Here is an 18,501-nt window from a genome sequence, read left to right on the forward strand (position 1 = left end):
GTGTGGGGTGCAGGGAAGGGAGGAGGCGCAGAGGGGCAGGAGCAGGGCTGGCTCCCAGCCCTGCCCCAGTGGGAGTCACAGCTCAGGGACTGGGCACAGATGGGTAGGAGGAGAAAAGCGGGGAATAGAGAGAAAGTGGGGAAATACAGAGAAAGGGTGAAAGGAAAGGCAGGAATAGGGAAAGGGGGGATAGAAGGAAGTGAGCGGAGGGTGGGGGGTAGAGGGGAAGAAGGGGTGGATGGAGAAGGAGGGAGGGGAGGGGGAGGGAAAAAGGGGAGGATGGAGAAGGGGAAGGAGGGATGAAGGAGGGAGGGAACGGGGGCATGGCGGGGAGGGAGAGGTGGGCTGGCCCCGCCGGCGCCATGTGATGCCCTCTCCTCCCCGGGCTCTCCCGGCGCGGCGCGGAGCGAAGCATCCCCGGGGCCACCGGCCGCGTCCCGCCGCGGAGCAGCTCCCGCGGGGCCGGTGAGTGCCGGGACTGGCATGGGGAGGGCAAGGCTGGGGCTCTTTCCCGTGTCCGGGCCAGGCTTCTCCGGGAGCGGGGGAGAAAGGTCCAGGAGGTGGCTTCGTGAGGGATCCGAATGGGATGTAAAACCCCGAAAGTTTAAAGGCGAGGGAAGAGGGATCAGGGTGCGGAGCCGCAGGGCTCAGGGCAGGTATCCCTGTGCTTTCCGTATTCCCCTTGGAGTGGGAACCGGCCGGGGGCCGGCGCGGGCACCGCCCCGGGCAGCATCCGCCGCATCCCAGCGCGGCCCCGGAGCGCAGCGAGCCCCGGCGGGCGCGGCCGGACGCGCTGAGGTGCCCGGGTGAGGTGCCCGTGTGCCCTGCCCGGGGACTGGCACCGCTCGGGTGGCGGCGTTTGACTTCGCCCGATTCCCGACGGAAGGACCCGAGCACGAGGAAGCCGGAAAATCCCGGCGCTTCTTCCCTGAGATCCTCATCCCTGGGCTTTCCCCTCGCAGGCTGCTCTAACAGAGGCCATGTCTCGGGCGCTGAGAGCATCCCCGTCCTCAGCCGCGAGTTTGGAACGTTTTGCTGAGGAACGGAGGTGTATTTTTCCCAGGGAATATGAAATCCGCGGGAAGTCAGGCTGTGAATGTTTTCCAGCGTAGCAAACCCTTTGGAGAGGGGAGTGAGAATTGAGCGAGGCTATCTGAGAAAAACCTGACCTGCTTCTTAAGTGAAGTGAAGTGCCTGGGGTGAGGGGAAAGGCTGGATCGCGTGTTACCATATGAACAGGGAACGGGGACGTGGAGCCTGTCCTCACTCCACGAGCTCCTTATCCCCAGCCTGGGGAAGGTGGTGAGATGTGAGATGTGAGATGTGAAATGTGGTGGTTCGGCCACCGCGGCGAGCAGGGAGGCTCTGACATGGCCTTTGACTCTTGATTAATTGCCGGATGTTCGCAGAACTTCATCAGCCCCCGACGCGGGATGCTGTTTGCAGCTTTTAGGGTTGGGGCTTCCAGGCACAGAGCTGCAGGAGCTCCTCAGGGTGCCCGGGGAGCAGGTCTGACCTCGGCACCGCTGTCACCACTGTGTCCCTGTGTCCCCCAAATTCCCCTGGGGGAGGCGAGGCCTCGTCGGAGCTGGTGGGTGCCTGCACGGTACAGGTGAGCCTTTGGAAAGGGCAGCAAGGGCATTCCCTGAATGCTGGAAAGGGCAGCAAGTTGCATTCCCTGAAGATAGCACAGCTTCAGCCAGAACACTGCAAAAGCTATTTCAGCTAAAGAAGAGAATTTCTGCTGAGTTTCCTGCAGCAGCAGTGAGTGCTGGTGGCATGACCCAGGCTGGCAGCTTTGCTGGAGGAGCGTTCCCGTGTTTCCATCACTGCTGCCCTTTGGTTTCACAAGTGCCTCGTGTCTGGGCTCCTTTCAGAGGCTCCTCTGCCACTGAGCAGCACATTTCAGTCTGTCACGTCGGGATCCACATCAAAAGCCCAAGGGCAGGAGACTGGCTCCCAGCAGCCCATCCTGTGCCATCACACCTTGCCTCCAGGCTGCCCCAAGTGATATCCAGGGGACAGAAATGCCTCTGCGTGGGGGTTCCTCCGATCCCTTGCTGTATTCTTGTAGCTGTTGAATATATTCACTGAGCTGAATGAATTTCCACCTGGCAGCATCCATAGCACAGCTTTTGCAGCTTCAGCTTTATTTATGGAGAGGGGAGGGAATATAAAATACAAAAGAGAAATAATGCACAAGCCTGCAGAGATTTCAGTGGTATTACTGAGCTGTGAGCTGTGCGAGGCTGGAGTGAGCACCAGGAGCTTTTCCTAGATCAGCTGGGAATATTTAAACCCCTGGGTTTTAAACCCCTGGGTTCAACATAGCATTTTTAAATTACTTTTGACCTAGACCCCATCATCTAGTTATGTGGGGATCTTAATCTCACTGAAATTAAAGAGTGTGGGTTCTAGGTGTGTTCTAGAAAGATGGTTTGGTGTTAGAGTCACACTGATTTTTAAAGCTGTAGAGCCACAACTTCTGATATTGTAGTAAAATATTTACTGGCAAAATGGAATTTGTGAAAGGACAACACACATGCCTTCATCAGGCTCAGAAAATGGGCGGTCACAGATGAGTGGAGTTTGTGTGTGGTCTTTTAGGAAGACAGGAATTACAGTTTTTCTTTTATTAATGAGAGAGATATTGCTTATCAGTGAAAACCCTTGCTAGAGCCGTGTCAAGGCTGCACTGAGGGCATTATTGAAGCAGCACAGCAGCTGCATCCACTGACCCAGGACAACTTGTGGATAATTCATTTTCCCACCCAGTGCCCATCCAGTGCTTCCTGAGGACATCCCTATCCTCAGGGAGCAGAGGCTCAGGTCTGCCAGGGCAGGACCTGCCCCAAAGGTCTACAGGTGGCCCTCGTTCCTTCCCAGGAGACACAAAATGGTTCTGAGAGATGTTCCTTTTCCCTGCAGCAGCTCTGGCTGGGACTGTCAGGTCGGGTGTAGGTGGCAGGAGAGGTGCTGCTGGGTGGGTACAAAGGGAACAGGAGAGGAGCACAAGCAGAGACCAGGCACACGGAGCCAGGCCAGGTTTCACCAGGGAAGAGGTGCTGGCCTGCGGGAAGGATGGAGAAGAGTGAGACCAAGACCATTCCCTGCCTGGTCCCACAGACTTTCCCAGGATGTGGCTGCACTTCCCTGTGCTGAGCAGGACAGGTGAGCCCATGGCCTCCTGACCAGCCCATGGTGCCTGTGCCTGTTCTCAGGCTGCTCCACCTCATGCATGGCTTTTCCTGCCCTGTCTGCCCTATTAAATACTGGAACTGGTAAGAAATCTTGCTAAAATCTGGGTGGTAGAAAGTTTAGTACCTCCAGTGATGTATAAATACGTGTTATGTACATTAATATTGCTAATTATGAAACCCAACAAGCTGCATAAAGACTTTTCCAGTGTGAAAATGGGACCAAACTTTAGTGGCTGCTCAGCATCAGACCTGGGGAGTTGTGCATGAAGACATCACCAACAGCTTCCAAGGAGCTGTGTCCCAAAATGCTGGGGCAAAGCCAGATGGAGCAGCTGCTGGCCTTGGTCAGTGGGTTGTGTGGCAGCCACGAGTGTCACTGGGTTATGAAGTCGTTTGCCAGAGGTGTGGCTGACACAGCCCTTGTGCACTTTATGCCATCATTTGGCTGCTCAGAGGCTTTGCAGTAAAGCTGGTTTCTAAGCAGGGAGGAGGGAATGCAGTCTCCTGGCTAACGAGGCACTGCTCTCTCTATCCATCATCTTTAACTGAGCCGAGGGGACGCAGGTCCCTGCAGCCGTGGGCAGCACGTGCTGCCTGCCCAATGTGCCACTTGTCTGCAGCCCTCAGTGCTCAGAGAGCCCAGGGCCCTCGGGGGATTTCTGCCTTCTCTCATTTATCACTCTGAAAATGTTCATAAAACCCCTCCAGCTGCCAGCACTGGTGAGAAGAGCGGGAGTGGGGGAAGAGCTGTGGCTTCCTGCCTCCCCAGCTCAGGTACCCACCAACACAGGAGTGCAAGAGCTTTAATTAGCTCTTGATGCTATTTTTACCTCCTACCAAGCTTAATTTAGCTCAAGCTGTCATGCACTGATCGTTAAGGGGAAAAGAAGGAACTGGGGGTGTTGGCCCCTCTCTGCTGAGCAGCCTCAGCTCCTGAGCTTGGGCTGTACCTAGGGCTTTTCTTAGACCTTCCACAGCAGGGAATGTTTATAGTCCAGAGACATTTCATGGACAGCCTTTGAAGTGCTTGCACTGAATTTGGGGGGCTCTGCTCGCACCCACTTCAGGTCAAAACAACATCAATATCTTACAGAGTGGGGCTTGAGTATTTCAATCATAACCTGCCTTGTGCTGGAAGGACACAGAAACCTTGAAAAGCTGCAAGGAAGAGGATTATTCTCCCCTTTTTAATCTACAAGGCTCTTACAGAACTTCGTGCCAACTTGAACGATACTTGGAAATGAACAAGGGCCAGCTTGTTAGTAGCCCACCAGAGCAGCCCAAGCTTGGTGCTGGAGCAAGTGGATGTGCACAGCTGGGCCAGCTGCTCTCCCTCATTCCTGGCTCTGTCCCTGTGCCAGCAGAGGAGAGCAGGAGGCAGCACGGTGCTGCAGCCTGAGCAGGGTCACTGGATCGTGGGGGTACCGCAGTTCACGTCTTTGGGATGTAAATGCAAGCCACAATGCACCTCAGGCAGAGGTTAATGGGCAGGCACGGCCCCCATGGCAGCGAGGTTTCTGCAGCTCCTCTAGCACAGTCCCCAGCTGGTTTGCTTTGCACCATTAGATATTTCCCTCTTTCATTCTGCTTTTGTAGCTTTTTGTAGGGTATTGAAACTAGCAGTTGGGCTCAGGTCCCTGGCTGTGAGCATTCAGACACACTGTGAGTAGGAGAATTCTGTGTCAGATTTGGTAGGGAGAGAGGGCTTTGGGAAGAGCTCTGCAAAGGGCAGGGCTCAGCTATTGTTAGGGTTGTAAACTTTGAACAGATATATTTAGGTTAGGCCTGGAGAGCTGGACCTGGGTGTGTGGGCAATATTGCAAGGTCAGAGCTTTAGCTCCTGTTTCCCTCTCGAGAAATGCACTTTGTGTAATGCTTTTCTACAACACCCCAGGGCAGGAGCTGCCGGCACGTGGATGCAGAGACCTGCCTGCCATCTGCCTGTCCCTGTGTCCCAGCACCCTGCAGCCCTCCTGTGGGTCAGTCAGAGGGGGAGAGCTGAGGCTGTGCCCTCCCTTCAGGTCCTGCCTGTTTCCAAAGCCATCCCACTCCCAGCTCCTTCCAGACCATCCAGCAGCTGAAGCCTCCAGTGAGGACCCTCATCCTTGCAGCTGATCTGCCAGAACTGCTCTTCCCACCTTCAGCCCCATCACAGGTTCTCCACTTGCCAAAGCATCGCTTCAGTTGGGGTTAACAGAGGTAAGAGCCTGAAACACCAAGGAAAAAGGAGACACGTGGGTGGGATGGGTTCTATAAAAGTTTTGTGGGGGATATCTGTGCATCCAGAAGGACCATGTGAATGAGACTGACTGTACACACACGGGCTGTGCCAGCAGCATGTGAACCAGGACCATCAGGGCTGCTTGGTGGATGATTTTATTTGTGGAAGTTGCTGGGTTCATCCCAAGCCATTAGTGTGAAACAGCTGGAGCAGTGCCATCACTCCAGCGACTAGAGCAGCATGGCAGAGGTGCCCACTTTGGGAAAGGGTCTGCACTGAGGGCTGGGGTGGGAAATAAATTTCAGTAACTTCTCCTTTGACCTTGGGAATATCATTTGATCTCCTTGTATTTGGTGCTGGAGCTGAGGTGGGCTGAGTTATCAGTAACAAGTCTCTGCAAACCTGACCCAGGCAAAAGGGCAGATTTTGAGCAGTCCACAGCAAAAAGGCTGGTGTGAGATAAATAAGGAGAGGGAAGTGGGTCAGCCTTGGAGATTCAAGTTATGGTGCTTTCTAGAAAGCATTTCCATCACTCTTGCACTGCCATAGCCAGATTTTTTTCACCAAACTGCAAAAAATAACTCTGGCAAGAAATGAAGCACAGGAAGTGCTAGGGAAAAGAGGACTTCTCAGAAAAATTATGTAAGTCAAGTTTAAGAGAGACAGTCTGAAGTAATCTCATTACCAAAATCAGTTAGTGGTGAGCCTTGCAGAGTGTGAGCTCACATGTGGTTTCTTACTGATTATTTATCAGGTGTTCCTGGTGTGTGATGACAAGCACAAAATTAATAGGTTTGTTGTTGCTGTGGCTCAATCTGGGATTAAATAACTCATAACCAGCCTTCTTTTTATTAATTTATTTATTTTTAAAGCCTCCCTGGAGAGCCTGTGTGCCCATTGATCCAGCACTGCCGTGTTTGTGTGTCGGTAATGGCAGCGCTGCGCTGCTGCTCCCAGCTGAGGGGAAGCTTTCAAGCCCAGTATTGATCCTTTTGAAGTTTGTTTGCTCATAGTCACAGTTACAAGCCCTTGTTCAAACTGCCATGAGATGGGCTGTTTTATTTCTTAACATCAGGCTAAACCTCCTCCACATCAAAAAGATATTTTATTTCTGCAGTTAATTTTTCCAACACATATTTTTGGTCCCAGAAATAGAGCTGACATTTCTGTGTGACACTAATGTAGCTCTTAAAGCTGCCCTCATGTATTTCAGTCTCCCCATGTGCCAGGAGAAGTGGTGGGTGCCAGCAGCCCAGGACAGGGCACCTGGAACTCTGTGGGCCAGCTCCAACCCATATCCTCTTTGGAAATTTCCTTCTCAATGAAAAGCAGGAGACACTGCTTTTCTCTGCAGCCATCTCTGCTCTCTTCAGCTATTGTATGGAAGCAGAGCAGCCCTGTGCTTCTCTCCTGCCTGCAGCACACCTTTTCCAAGCTTCAGGAGGGACTGTTTCTTCCCAAGCAGTAATTCCAAAACCAGAACTATCTTTCCCAGCTGCCCAGTTTTCCAGGTCAGGTTTGTGGAGCTGCTTCTCCTGCGACCCCAGATGGAGCCGTGAGCGCTGCCCTCACCATCTTCTCCTCTTCCTCTCCTCAGCTGTGGTTAAAGTTAGCTCCCCATGTGCTCCTCACACTGGTCCAACCTTCTCTGCCAAGCCAAAGAGCACCAGTTCAGCTGCCCTCAGGCTGCATCCTTCACGCCCTGTTTTGTGACTGAAGAATTTGCACCCTTTGGGTGCTCCATGAACTCGGTGGGATCATTCTATTTCACCAGGGTTATTAATGACCAAATCAGCCTTTTCTGGCTTTGTCCCCGAGGGAACCAGGGTGAGTTGTGCTGTCTGAAGGAGAGTGACAGTGCAGTGGTGGCCTGGGCACAGCCCTGCCTGCCTAAGCACTGCCAGCTCTGAGGAGTTTTACTCTGCAAGAGCTGCTCTCCTTGACCTATTTTTTTTTTTTTTTGCACACATCCATGGCCTGTGTTGTGTCCTGAGGAAGGGATCACACTGCTCAAAGGCCCTTTATTTTTAGCCAGCCCAATTTCTTGTTGCAGCTTAGTGGGATCTGGTCCTTTCAGTTCAGCTCCATCTCTGCTCACGATCTCCAGCATTTGATTGCTCCTACTCAGGTCCTGATGTTCTTTGTACATCCATTGCTTGCTCACTCAGAGGGTTTCCTACTCCCCTTTCACTGGCTTCATTCCTTCTCCTTTATGTTCTGCTCAGCCTCTCCCACTGCTCCAGATCCATGGCTGAATCTCTGATTTCCCTTGGCCCTTGGTTTACAGCATGGACCAGATAGTCACAGCCACAGGCCACGAGGCTTATCCTGGACCTCAGCACCCCTTCACAAAGAAACCCTTCCCTCCTGTCTGCTCTGATAACCTTGGCAGTGCTTCTCTTCCTCACAAATGTCAGGAAATTGGAAATGATGTCACATAAAAATCAATGGCTTGGCCCTGCTCCTTCTGCCTTTACCCAGGGCAGGAGGGAGCTGCTGTTTTCTGGTGAACCCAGAGCAGTGATTTATTGAGATGACCCATCCTGTCCAGGCAGCTGACTAGTGATATATTCATTTTTCTCAGCCCACCCACACAGCACTGAGCAGTGGCTGATGCTTGGCATTAGACCACAGATGTGGGCTCAGAAATCTGCCCAGGATATTTCCTTTCTGTGAATGTGGACCAACAGGTAAGGACTTACTCCAAATATGGGTGAACTGTGTTAGAAACAAAGCCAGTGCTCATTTCATTTCCCAAAGGATTCAGGCCCAGCAAGAGCCATGTGCTGTTTCCATCAGCAACTGTTGCTCCAAGGCAAGGAGAAATTCATTACGAAGACTGCAGATTACGTTGCAGACTGCCTTTATTATTCCCTGGACTACTACCAGGATGCACAGTGTGATCGAAGGAGCAGGAGCAGTTCTAAGGTTCTATTTCCTGGAAATTGTTGGGGCTCTATTCATTTAATTTAAAATCCAGCTCCTGCTGGAAACCAAACAGCCATAGGAAGCATAATACAATTGATAAAGGTCACTGTGGACTAAATCCTTCCTGATAATCAAGCCAGCTCCTGTTCTTGTCCTTGAAACACCTTTCCATTGGGAGCCCTGTGAATCCTCCAGGCACTGGACCTGGGGAAGGTTTTGTTTCAGGCAGATGTTCTGCACCACCCCTACCCCTGTTCCCCATCACATCGTGGGGGATCACATCACATCACACATTAATTCTGTGTGCCAGTGATGCAGAAATAGGCACCAGTCTCTAACACATGCATGATTTCATGGAAATTGAAGTGTGAGAGGGAAAGGAATGAGGCAATTGAGATGTGCAGCTCTGACGCCCGACTCCTGTCCCTGCTGCTCACATCACACCAACAGAAATGAGCCCAAATGGGTCTATTTTCCAGTGCCTGATGTTGGTGGACAACAAATCATAGGAAATACTTCATTATTCTCCTCTAAGTGTCTTTATCTGGACCTTCACATACTCTCTACTATGATTTTTGGCTTGTTATTAGCTAAAATGTGCAGGGAGGATGGTTGTTGATGATGCATGAGCCAAGAATAGATTCCAGTTCCTTCTACCATTTTGGCATCAAAATGCCAAGAGGGATGAGACACCCTGTCGTAAATACTGTTCATTTTGAGGCAGCAGCTAGAAAATATGGCTCTGGCTGAGCTAGGGAGACGAATGGATGAGCCAGAGGATCTGTGTTTTGGCTGTTTGATTGCTGAATCCAATGGGAATCCATAGAGATGGGAAATGGCATCTTCCCTGGGAAATGGCAAGTGCAGGGCTGATGTGCTTCTCTGCCCCACAGCCACCATAGGAGGCTGCTGCCTCCTAATTCTTCAGGGAAAAATATCTGAGCATCCTCTCAGCACTTGGCTCCTTGCTCCCCTAGCAGGGAGGTATTTCTCCTGGGAGCACATCCTACTTTTCTTGAGCTGAGGGAAGCATTAAATAACATTGAAAATGAGGCTGGTTAGCAAAGCCAAAGGTGGAGGGGAAGCTTGCAGGAGTGTGAGCTGGAGCACTTTCTTGGGCTGTCTGGAGACAGCAATCCCCTTCCTGTAGGTTGGAACCTTCTGGGAAAAGGCACAGTGTGAACGTAGGATGAGCCAAAGCCTTAATTTCATATGGAAGAGAATTGTCAAAGCTGTTGCAGTGCTTGAGGGTGCGAGTACATCTGCTTCGTACCAAGATGTACTTGCCTGCTTTGGACTCGGGGTCAGATCCCATAATTAAAGACTCTCTCTCCTTCTCTGTCTTTCACTCAAGAATTTGATACTCTTGAGTGAAAGAGTATTTCCTTCTCTTTCACTCAAGAAAAAAGCATTCCCTGCTTTTTTCGCTTATTGCTGCCCAGAGCAGTGAGCTGGAGGGGCACACAGACCTTGGATGTTGCATCTGTTCAGTAAATGCCTTCCTTTGGATTCCACAGTAACTACAAGTTTCCTTCATGTTAATCTAAATGAAACTGCTGCAAACACAACCCAGGATGGGTGTGGGGAGCTGGTGCTGTGGACTTGTGAGACAGAAGTGCTGGGGATGAGCACTGCAAGAGCTCAGAGCTCCCCAGAGCGCTGGAGGAGCAAGAAACCTCTCTCAGCATCACCAACTCACCCTCACCATGAGGGAATTATGGCACAACATTATCCTTGGAGGCTTTCAGGTGTAAAAGTACAAGCTGTGTACTTTTTGGCATCTCCGAGAGTCTGGTAAGCAAGGGAGAATTAATCTATTTGCATCAGAGGCACTAGAAAAAAACACCCTCCTCCAGTCTGGCCGTGTTGGAACAGAGAGTTGTCATCTCTTGGTCCAGGCAGGATTTGTGTCTCCTGATTTAATCACTAAACCCACCACCTTTACTGCAGTGATAATAGCAACAGGACTTGTCTCCCAGGGAGTCTGTTCACCAAGGGAGCACAGGAGTGATGGAGCCGCTCCTGAGGGTGTGAAACAAAACCAGTGCAGTTCTAAAGGGAGTCCTAGGAAGATGCAGCCTGCTTAGAAAGTCAGTAGCTTTTGTTGTCTAGCTGGATTTAGATTTTTTTCCTTATTGCTTGCAGTGCCGAATAGCAGCAAAATGGGCCTTGGAAAATATACATGACATGGCACTTATCTGTGATTCATTCTGCCTTTATAGCAGCAGTCAGTAGCACTATCTGCCTCCTTGTTACTCCACACAAGACCATCTCTCACACACATCTTTTTCCTTCTTGCTCTTATTCCTTTAATCTTGTGTTGCTGTGGGTTCCCCCCATCCCTTCTCCCCATACCAGGTTCCCCCCATCCCTTCCCCCCATACCAGTTTCACTTTTTATCCCTTGCACCAAGAAGTCTGATTTCTAGTTCTATTTTATCAGTCTGCAGGGCACCATAGGAACTGCTAATTTGACCAAAGTAGCAAATGTGCAATAAAATAATAATAATTTAAAAAGATGCTATACATAAGTGACATGGGGATGGGGGAAGCTTTTCCTTTAAGGTTTGCCCAGGACCTGGCTGTAGCTCTCTGTACCCATTTCCCTGCCTCCCTCCAGAGCACAAGGTGGGTTTGGACAAGGGAGGGTAGTGGCAGTTCTGGCAAGAGCAATACAACAAAAAAAGCAGATTATTTGTCATGCCACTCTGCTTCAAGTTGTTTGATGATGTCATAAATGTAGCATGGCTTTTGCAAAATTAGCACGATCTCCTAATTAGTAGATCTACCATGGAAGTGGAACAGTGGCAGTGTTCTAGGCAAGTGGGATGGTGGTGGGAGCTGCTCAGGGCTGGGCTTGGTCCAGCAGTCATGAGCAGCTTTGTTAATCCCCGATCGTGGTGTCCGTGATCATCAGCAGCTCCTGTGCCAGGGTCTGGCAGCGCTTGATAAGGCTCTGCAGGGAGATAAGATGCTGCCTCCATCCTTGGGGGGATCAGTGCCAGCTCTGGCTGGAGCCGCAGGAATTCACCTGCAGCAAATCCAACAGGAGCCAGGGAAGAAGCTGTGCCATTCCCATCCGTGCTGTGCCATTCCCATTCCCATTCCCATTCCCATTCCCATTCCCATCCATGCTGTGCTATTCCCATTCCCATTACCATTTGTGCTGTGCCATTCCAATCCCATCCATTCTGTGCCATTCCCATTCCCGTCCATGCTGTGCCATTCCCATTCCCATCCGTGCTGTGCCATTCCCATTCCCATTCCTGTCCGTGCTGTACCATTCCAATCCCATCCATGCTGTGCCATTCCCATTCCAATCCCATCCATGCTGTGCCATTCCCATTCCCATTCCTGTCCGTGCTGTGCCATTCCAATCCCATCCAAGCTGTGCCATTCCCATTCCCATTCCTGTCCGTGCTGTGCCATTCCCATTCCCATTCCCATCCTGTCCGTGCTGTGCCATTCCCATTCCCGGCTCGGCGCGGGGCAGCAGTCGGCTGGGCTTTGGTTCAAGCTCGGGCTCTGCCGTGATTGTTCTATTGGCTCCTTTGCGTTCAGGGCAGAGCTTTGGAGACTCCGTGCCGGGCGCTCCTCCCGTCCCGCGCAGCCGCCGATGCTGTTGGCGATGAGCGCCTGCAGCAGGAAGGCGCTGACCCTGCTCAGCAGCGTGTTCGCCGTCTGCGGCCTCGGCCTCCTGGGCATCTCCGTCAGCACCGACTACTGGCTCTACCTGGAGGAGGGCATCGTCCAGCCCCAAAACCAGACGGCTGAGATCAAGCTCTCGCTGCACTCGGGGCTCTGGAGGGTCTGCTTTCTGGCAGGTACGGTCTCCTGGCCAAAAACATCCCCTTGGTTTGTTGTGTGTCAGTGCCACCCGGCAGGAAAGGGCCGAGAAAAATGGGATTTTTAGAGGCTCCGCCCATCCCTGCTTCCAAACTCAGGCACAACCTTTGGCAAACAATGTCATCTGTTCATGCCTGATTTTAACAGCCCAAAGGATAAATCTGCCTTTGCACACAGGCTTTGGTGAGTTTGCTGCTGCCCTGCCAGACCCTCTGCCCTGTTCCAGAGCTGCAGCCACAATGCCTTGGGCAGCAGCTAAAAACTTTCCATTTCATCCCTGCAAAATTCAGATTCAGGTCAGCGGGACCATTGCCTCTGCCTGTGCCAAGTTTGATGAAGCAACTTGGCTGCAGGGACAGAGTTGAATAGAACCCAAGGGAACAGGAATCTCAAAGTGACCAACCTGAAATGTCACAAAGTTTCAGCTGCTTTGGAGAAGTCAGGGGAGAAGTGAGAAGCTCTGACATGGCCCCTGGGATGACCTTAAACCCCCTGGCTTCAGAGGTCATGTTTTTGTCCATGTCTGCCACAGGTGAGGAGCGTGGCCGGTGCTTCACCATCGAATATGTCATGCCCATGAACATCCAGCTGACATCTGAATCCACAATCAATGTCCTGAGTAAGTGCTTTGGTGGGGTTCCACCCTTACGTCCTGCAAATCACCAAGTCCCAAGCACTAGGGACCCTCCCCAAGAACTCCCCTTTGTGTCCTTGCCAAAGAAGCTCTGAGTTCCTCGACAGTGCTGCCACACAATGATGCAACTAGGTTTTTTACTATGGGACTTGCCCAGAGTGCTCGTAAGCTTTTGGGGACATCCCTTTCTAATGGCAGGATGGCCATGGAGGCTCTAACTGTACAGTTTCCTGTCACTGGCTATTCAGCACTAATGTTTATCAAAGTGTTTGGCTTTTTAGTCTCCTCTCCATAATTTGCAGCTGTATTTATTCCCTTGCAATTTTACACATTATATAGGAGGATGAATTGAGGATGGAGTGTCACAGCTCTCACGATGAATTCTGCAGTCATTTCTGAATTAATAAATAGAAGTGTTTTGCAAACACTTAGCAAGTGAAGCTAGAGAAAAAATCAGGTTCTGATGGTTGCCTATGCAACACTTCACACAGGAACCCTCAGAAATGCAAACACCAGCAGAGTCACCACCATGGAAGTGGGACACTGGCACAGGTTGCCCAGAGAGTCTGTGGATGCTCCATCCCTGAAAATGTTCAAGGCGAGGTTGGATGGAGCCTGGAGCAACCTGGGATAGTGGAAGGTGTCCCTGCCCATGGCAGAGAGCTGGAACATAAGGTCCCTTCCAACCCAAACCATTTTATGATTCCGTAATTCTATGTTTTACTCAGCTCATTAGCAAGGAGAGAAACTCAGACACAGCATAGTCTGAGCAGGAGGGTTGGAGCCCTCTCACCCAGCAAAGCACATTTCTCACACTGTTTAGGGAATATTAACCTGTTCTCACTTCTCTCTGCTCCTCTCTCAACAGAGATGATCCGCTCTGCCACCCCCTTCCCTCTGGTCAGCCTCTTCTTCATGTTCATCGGCTTCATCCTGAGCAACATTGGCCACATCCGGCCTCACAGGACCATCCTTGCCTTCGTCTCGGGGATATTCTTCATCCTCTCAGGTGAGTTCTGCAAGCCAGGTTTTCTCCTGACAGCCCTTGATCATGGAGCACATTTGCTTTGGTAGCTGCTGCTGCTCTCCTAACCTACCCTGGTGGCTCCTTGTCGGACTCATCACTCCCAGCTCAGTCCCACAGCCTTATCAGACCTCGTGGGATGGATGCAGAGCTTTGTGGAAATGTGGGGAAAGGCCCCCCCAGCCCGTGCAGGAGCAGGTGCTGGGGGAGAGGACGCTTTTCATGGCACATCAGTCGCAGGAGAGATCTGAAACTTCAAACTGCTCAGTTGGGCTGTGTCTACATGAGAAAAGTGAATGTTTTATGCATGGTGTTGTGCAAGTGCTAAACAAATAGCTGTGACAGCTGAGCTTTGAAGCAGCTCCTACTGGAGCCAGATTTCTCCTCCCAGTGCTCACAGATTTTCCTGAGCAGGGAATGTTTGACTGGAATGAGAGGAGTGCCCTGGGTTGGAGCAGCAGGAGGGCAGCTCCTTTTCCCATTTATTACAAGCACACTCCCAAGTTTTTTTACTTTACCCCAAAGTCAGGCCTTGAGGAAGGTGCTTCTTCAGCAGCTTTGTCCCTGAGGAATTTCCCACTGTCCTTCTCCAGGTCTGTCACTGGTGGTGGGGCTGGTCCTCTACATATCCAGCATTAATGATGAGATGCTCAACAGGACCAAGGACTCGGAGTCGTTCTTCAATTACAAATATGGGTGGTCCTTTGCCTTCTCTGCCATCTCGTTCCTCCTCACAGAGGTACCCACGCCCTGTAACAAGTGTATCCCATTCCCAGGGGTGGGCAGACTGAGGCTGTTGGCAAAAAGGGGGCTCAGATAGGGTTTAAGGGAGGGCTGTGAGGCTAGGGGGGTAATAATGTAAAGAGGGGACAATCTCAACCTGGAGCATTGATGGGGCATTTGGTCACAGTTTGATGCCAGGCATAAAAAGCAGAGATGTGGTTGTGCCACGTTGTTCATTGCACAGACCCAAGGCACGGGGCAGGGACGTGACGGCGCTCAGGTGCTTTTGAGCATCAGCAGAGCACAAACCAGGTGATTTCTGTGCTGTCCTGCTTGGGTGGTGGTGCAGCCATCGGCGGGGAGGGCCTCAGGCCGTGTCTCTGTCCTGCAGAGTGCCGGGGTGATGTCTGTGTACCTGTTCATGAAGCGCTACACGGCCGAGGACCTCTACAGACCCCACCCCGGCTTCTACCGGCCCCGCCTGAGCAACTGCTCTGACTACTCGGGGCAGTTCCTGCACCCGGACGCGTGGGCGCGGGGCCGCAGCCCCTCGGACATCTCCAGCGAGGCGTCCCTGCAGATGAACAGTAGCTACCCAGCCCTGCTCAAGTGCCCCGACTACGACCAGATGTCCTCGTCCCCGTGCTGAGCCCCGTGGCCCCGCGCCCGCTCCGGTGGTCACCGCGCCCCAACTCCATTTGTCATTTTTTTAGGCCACTCTTTCTGGCCAATTCTCTGTTTATAGGAGCGTAAATATAACCAGAGTGATTGGTTATATAACAAATAGTGTAACCTAGAGAATTGGGATGTTTCCCTTTCTTTGTTTTTTGGGTTGTTTTATTCCTCCCTGCATAACTAAGAATCTCTCCAAAGTCCTCCTCTCTCAGCTCATCCTGCTGAGCAAACAGCAGTTCTGCCTGAGGGATAAATCCAGGGCTGAACTCGAGAGCAGGAAAAAGAAAATAGAATAGAACTAAGGAAAAAAAAAGGTGTATTTTTTTGGTGTAGGTAGGTAGGCTGATAAAGTTTGTGCATTCGACTGTATCATTGAATTCTATATTTACTGGCCTGAGCGCCAGCAGGCATAAAAGATTTGTGTAACTTTCCAAGAAATAACCAGCATTAGAAAAATATAAATTTTGTCTTGACTGAACACTTACTGGTTGGTATCTCTCACTGCTGGATATCACTTCCAGCCAGGCTGGAATGGGAAATAGCCATTCTTCCATGAGACCTCAGCAGGCTTGGACACCAGCAGGTTGTTGTCACTCTATGGCCCCTTGCAAACTGCTGCTTAAATATCCCATGATAAACTGGAGGCACTCTGCACTCTGGGGAACTGGGCTGGAGGGATGGCTCCAGCACCCAAATTTCCTCTGCCATCCTACAGACAGCAGGGCTCAATCATAAATGGGAGAATTTCAGTGCAGCATCAGGTGGAAAACAACCTAAACCTTTCCCATGGGAAACACCAGGTGCAGGATTTAGAGGAAAGAAGTTATTTCAGTGAGAGGCAAGACCCCATACTTGTGTAAAGTGAGGTTGATCATTGATACAAGTCCACTGCAGCAAAGTACTTGGCTTATTTTACATTTTGGCAAGGAAATGGTATTTTCGCTGCTTTTTTTTGTGTGTGTATGTGTTTATTTTGAGGTTTTAAGTTTGAAAATTTCATTTGATGCTTTGGCATTTTGGCCTTAGCCAGATGCCAGGGGAAAACATCACTGCCACTGATGGAAAATAAATAGCAGGGAAGGAAAAGGCTGTGATCCCTCTAGTGAGCCCCAGCTTGTCACCTTGCAGGAGAAAGAGCTTTGCCCAAACTTTATTTCTGTTCTTGTTATTTTAAACCTTCCTGAAAATTTCCGTTCTGCAAAACAAAACTGTCTGGGGATTCTTGGTATATTTGAGCTTGTTTTGTCTTACTGTTAATTAAAAGAAATAGAATATATGCAGTTTTAACCTCATTTGTATCACACTGCGTAATGAATGTTGGACCTCTTGGTTGTTATTATTTAATATTATTATTTATTATTTGCTATTAAATATTTATTATTTAGAAACTCCTCCAAAGCAGGGGCCAAGTCCTGGTGCAGCACCACTGTTTGCATCCATTGCAGCACCTGTTCCACAGGACATCACTGCAGAAGTGTATCCAGCCAGCTCTGGAACAGGATTACTCCTCTCCACTTCCTCCAGAGAAGCAAGTAATGCATATTTAGTATATATCTGGGTAGATTCCTAATTTGCAAAGTTTTAAAATCAGGGCATCTTTTTGTAGACACAGTTCTATTCACCCTCAGTTTCTGTATGACCCTTAAGCATTTTTGTGCTCTCACTTAAGCCCCAGTTTTTAAGTGCTGCATGACAGATTGGCTGCTGGGAAGGTTCAAGCACTAAAGCACAACACAGCCCCACTCTCCAGTAACAAATCTGCTGGTCCTCAACTGCCCCCAGCCTGACAAACCATCAGTTTTCCATCAGGATCCCCATATTCAGTGTGAATTTGGCTCCAAAAAATCACTGGAGTTCACAAGCAATTGTTTTCAGCTTCCCAGGGGCTGATCTGGTTTGCTGGGCTTGATGCTGGTGATTTTTGGTGTCTCAAAGGCTGTTGCCTTTGCATGTTACTCTTGATGGATGCTGATATTCTCAGTCCTTGGGAAAATGTTCAGGATCACCAAAATTGCTGATGGCCAGAGCCACAAGGGCTCTCCTATGGCCACGTTCCTCACACTGGGGAGTCATCCTGTGGTTAATCATGTGCAGCATTATGAGATGTCCCTGTCCCCGAGTGGAATTTTCCTTTGCACTGATTAAATACAGAATTATTCATTTTATACATTCAAATGTTTGCCTACACAAGTAGAAGAAATTAGAAGAACTTCATGCCTTTCTCAAGGCCCCAGAAGGTTTAACAGAGTCTAGGGGCAAATTAGAAAAGTAATTATTTTAATTCATTGGAGAGATTCTCATCATGTGGCTGCATTTGTTAGCCTGGGAGTTCACACATTCACCCAGTGAGCACAAGTGCAGGACTGCCAGAAAAAATCTGTTAAAATAAATGTTTGCTGTTGGTTCAGTAAATGTATATTTTAGTTAGGATAATGTAGTGTTTGCAAAGCACAGGCATCAATGGTTGTGCCTCTGGGTGCTGCTCTGTCCCTCCCGAAGTGCCTGCTGTGGCAGCAGTTCTCGCTGTGGGTGGCTGTGGGCCTCCTAATGCAGTTATCACACCTTTGTGGGCTGTGGAGAAACTTTCCCAAAGCCTTGGATCCCCAGAGCCATGGCCTGGGTGAGGGGCTGGGGTGAGCCCAGCCACCCTGCCAGACTCACCTGCCCCAAGAACCACCCTGGAGCTGCAGCTCCCCAAGCAATAAATGCTTAGTAAACACATGCAGCACCCCCTTAGGACACCAGTTAATCATTTTATCACCTCTCCTAATTACCTGGCATGGTTTTACCCCACATCCTCCCTTCTTGAGGAACAGCACTCAGCCCCCTCCTTCAGTCTCTCTCCCACCCACTTCAGTCATGCCCTCTCTCTGTGTTCTGTGTCTGTTTCTTTGACTGCAATAAATAAAAAGTGGATTTTGAGGGTAAACTACCAATTAAATTAGAGGTTTTACCCCATGAGTCCTTAAATTCACCCAATGGGATGAGCCAAGCCTCCCCCAGGCCCGTGGGAAGGTGACTGCTGTCTGACACTGCACAAAAAATGGTTTGTACTGAGAAGCACAAAAATCTTGTTTTGCATGAATGACTAATTGGTGTCAGAGTCTTCGAGCACAGGGCTGTGGCTCTTTGAACTGCAGCAGCAGAGTGAGTTACTGGGATTAAGGGTGAAATAAAGCCTGGTTAAACAAAACCTGGGATTAAGGGTTAAATAAAGCCTGGTGCAGTTCCCTGCTCCAGGTGTTGCTCAG

General features: G+C 50.3%; 1 protein-coding gene across 1 annotated transcript; it reads left to right on the forward strand.

Moving 5' to 3' along the window:
• The first annotated feature begins 325 nt into the window (after window positions 1-325).
• CACNG5 (calcium voltage-gated channel auxiliary subunit gamma 5) lies at window positions 326-16,542 on the forward strand. Its single transcript, XM_068210026.1, has 7 exons — window positions 326-465; window positions 5,095-5,399; window positions 11,910-12,172; window positions 12,727-12,813; window positions 13,697-13,837; window positions 14,446-14,591; window positions 14,967-16,542. Exons 3-7 carry the CDS (start codon window positions 11,965-11,967, stop codon window positions 15,222-15,224), a joined length of 840 nt encoding a protein of 279 aa, XP_068066127.1. The 5' UTR covers window positions 326-465; window positions 5,095-5,399; window positions 11,910-11,964; the 3' UTR covers window positions 15,225-16,542.
• Window positions 16,543-18,501: the final 1,959 nt, after the last annotated feature.

Source organism: Anomalospiza imberbis, chromosome 19 (assembly GCF_031753505.1).
Source record: "Anomalospiza imberbis isolate Cuckoo-Finch-1a 21T00152 chromosome 19, ASM3175350v1, whole genome shotgun sequence".
NCBI classification, from domain to species: Eukaryota; Metazoa; Chordata; class Aves; order Passeriformes; family Viduidae; genus Anomalospiza; species Anomalospiza imberbis.

What these genes read in the sequence shown, in the direction of transcription:
- CACNG5 (XM_068210026.1), top strand. Translation starts at nt 11,965, where the DNA reads ATGCTGTTGGCGATGAGCGCCTGCAGCAGGAAGGCGCTGACCCTGCTC. An exon ending in GAGGGTCTGCTTTCTGGCAG is followed by an intron (nt 12,173 to 12,726) that starts GTACGGTCTCCT and finishes TGTCTGCCACAG; the next exon opens with GTGAGGAGCGTGGCCGGTGC. An exon ending in GATATTCTTCATCCTCTCAG is followed by an intron (nt 13,838 to 14,445) that starts GTGAGTTCTGCA and finishes GTCCTTCTCCAG; the next exon opens with GTCTGTCACTGGTGGTGGGG.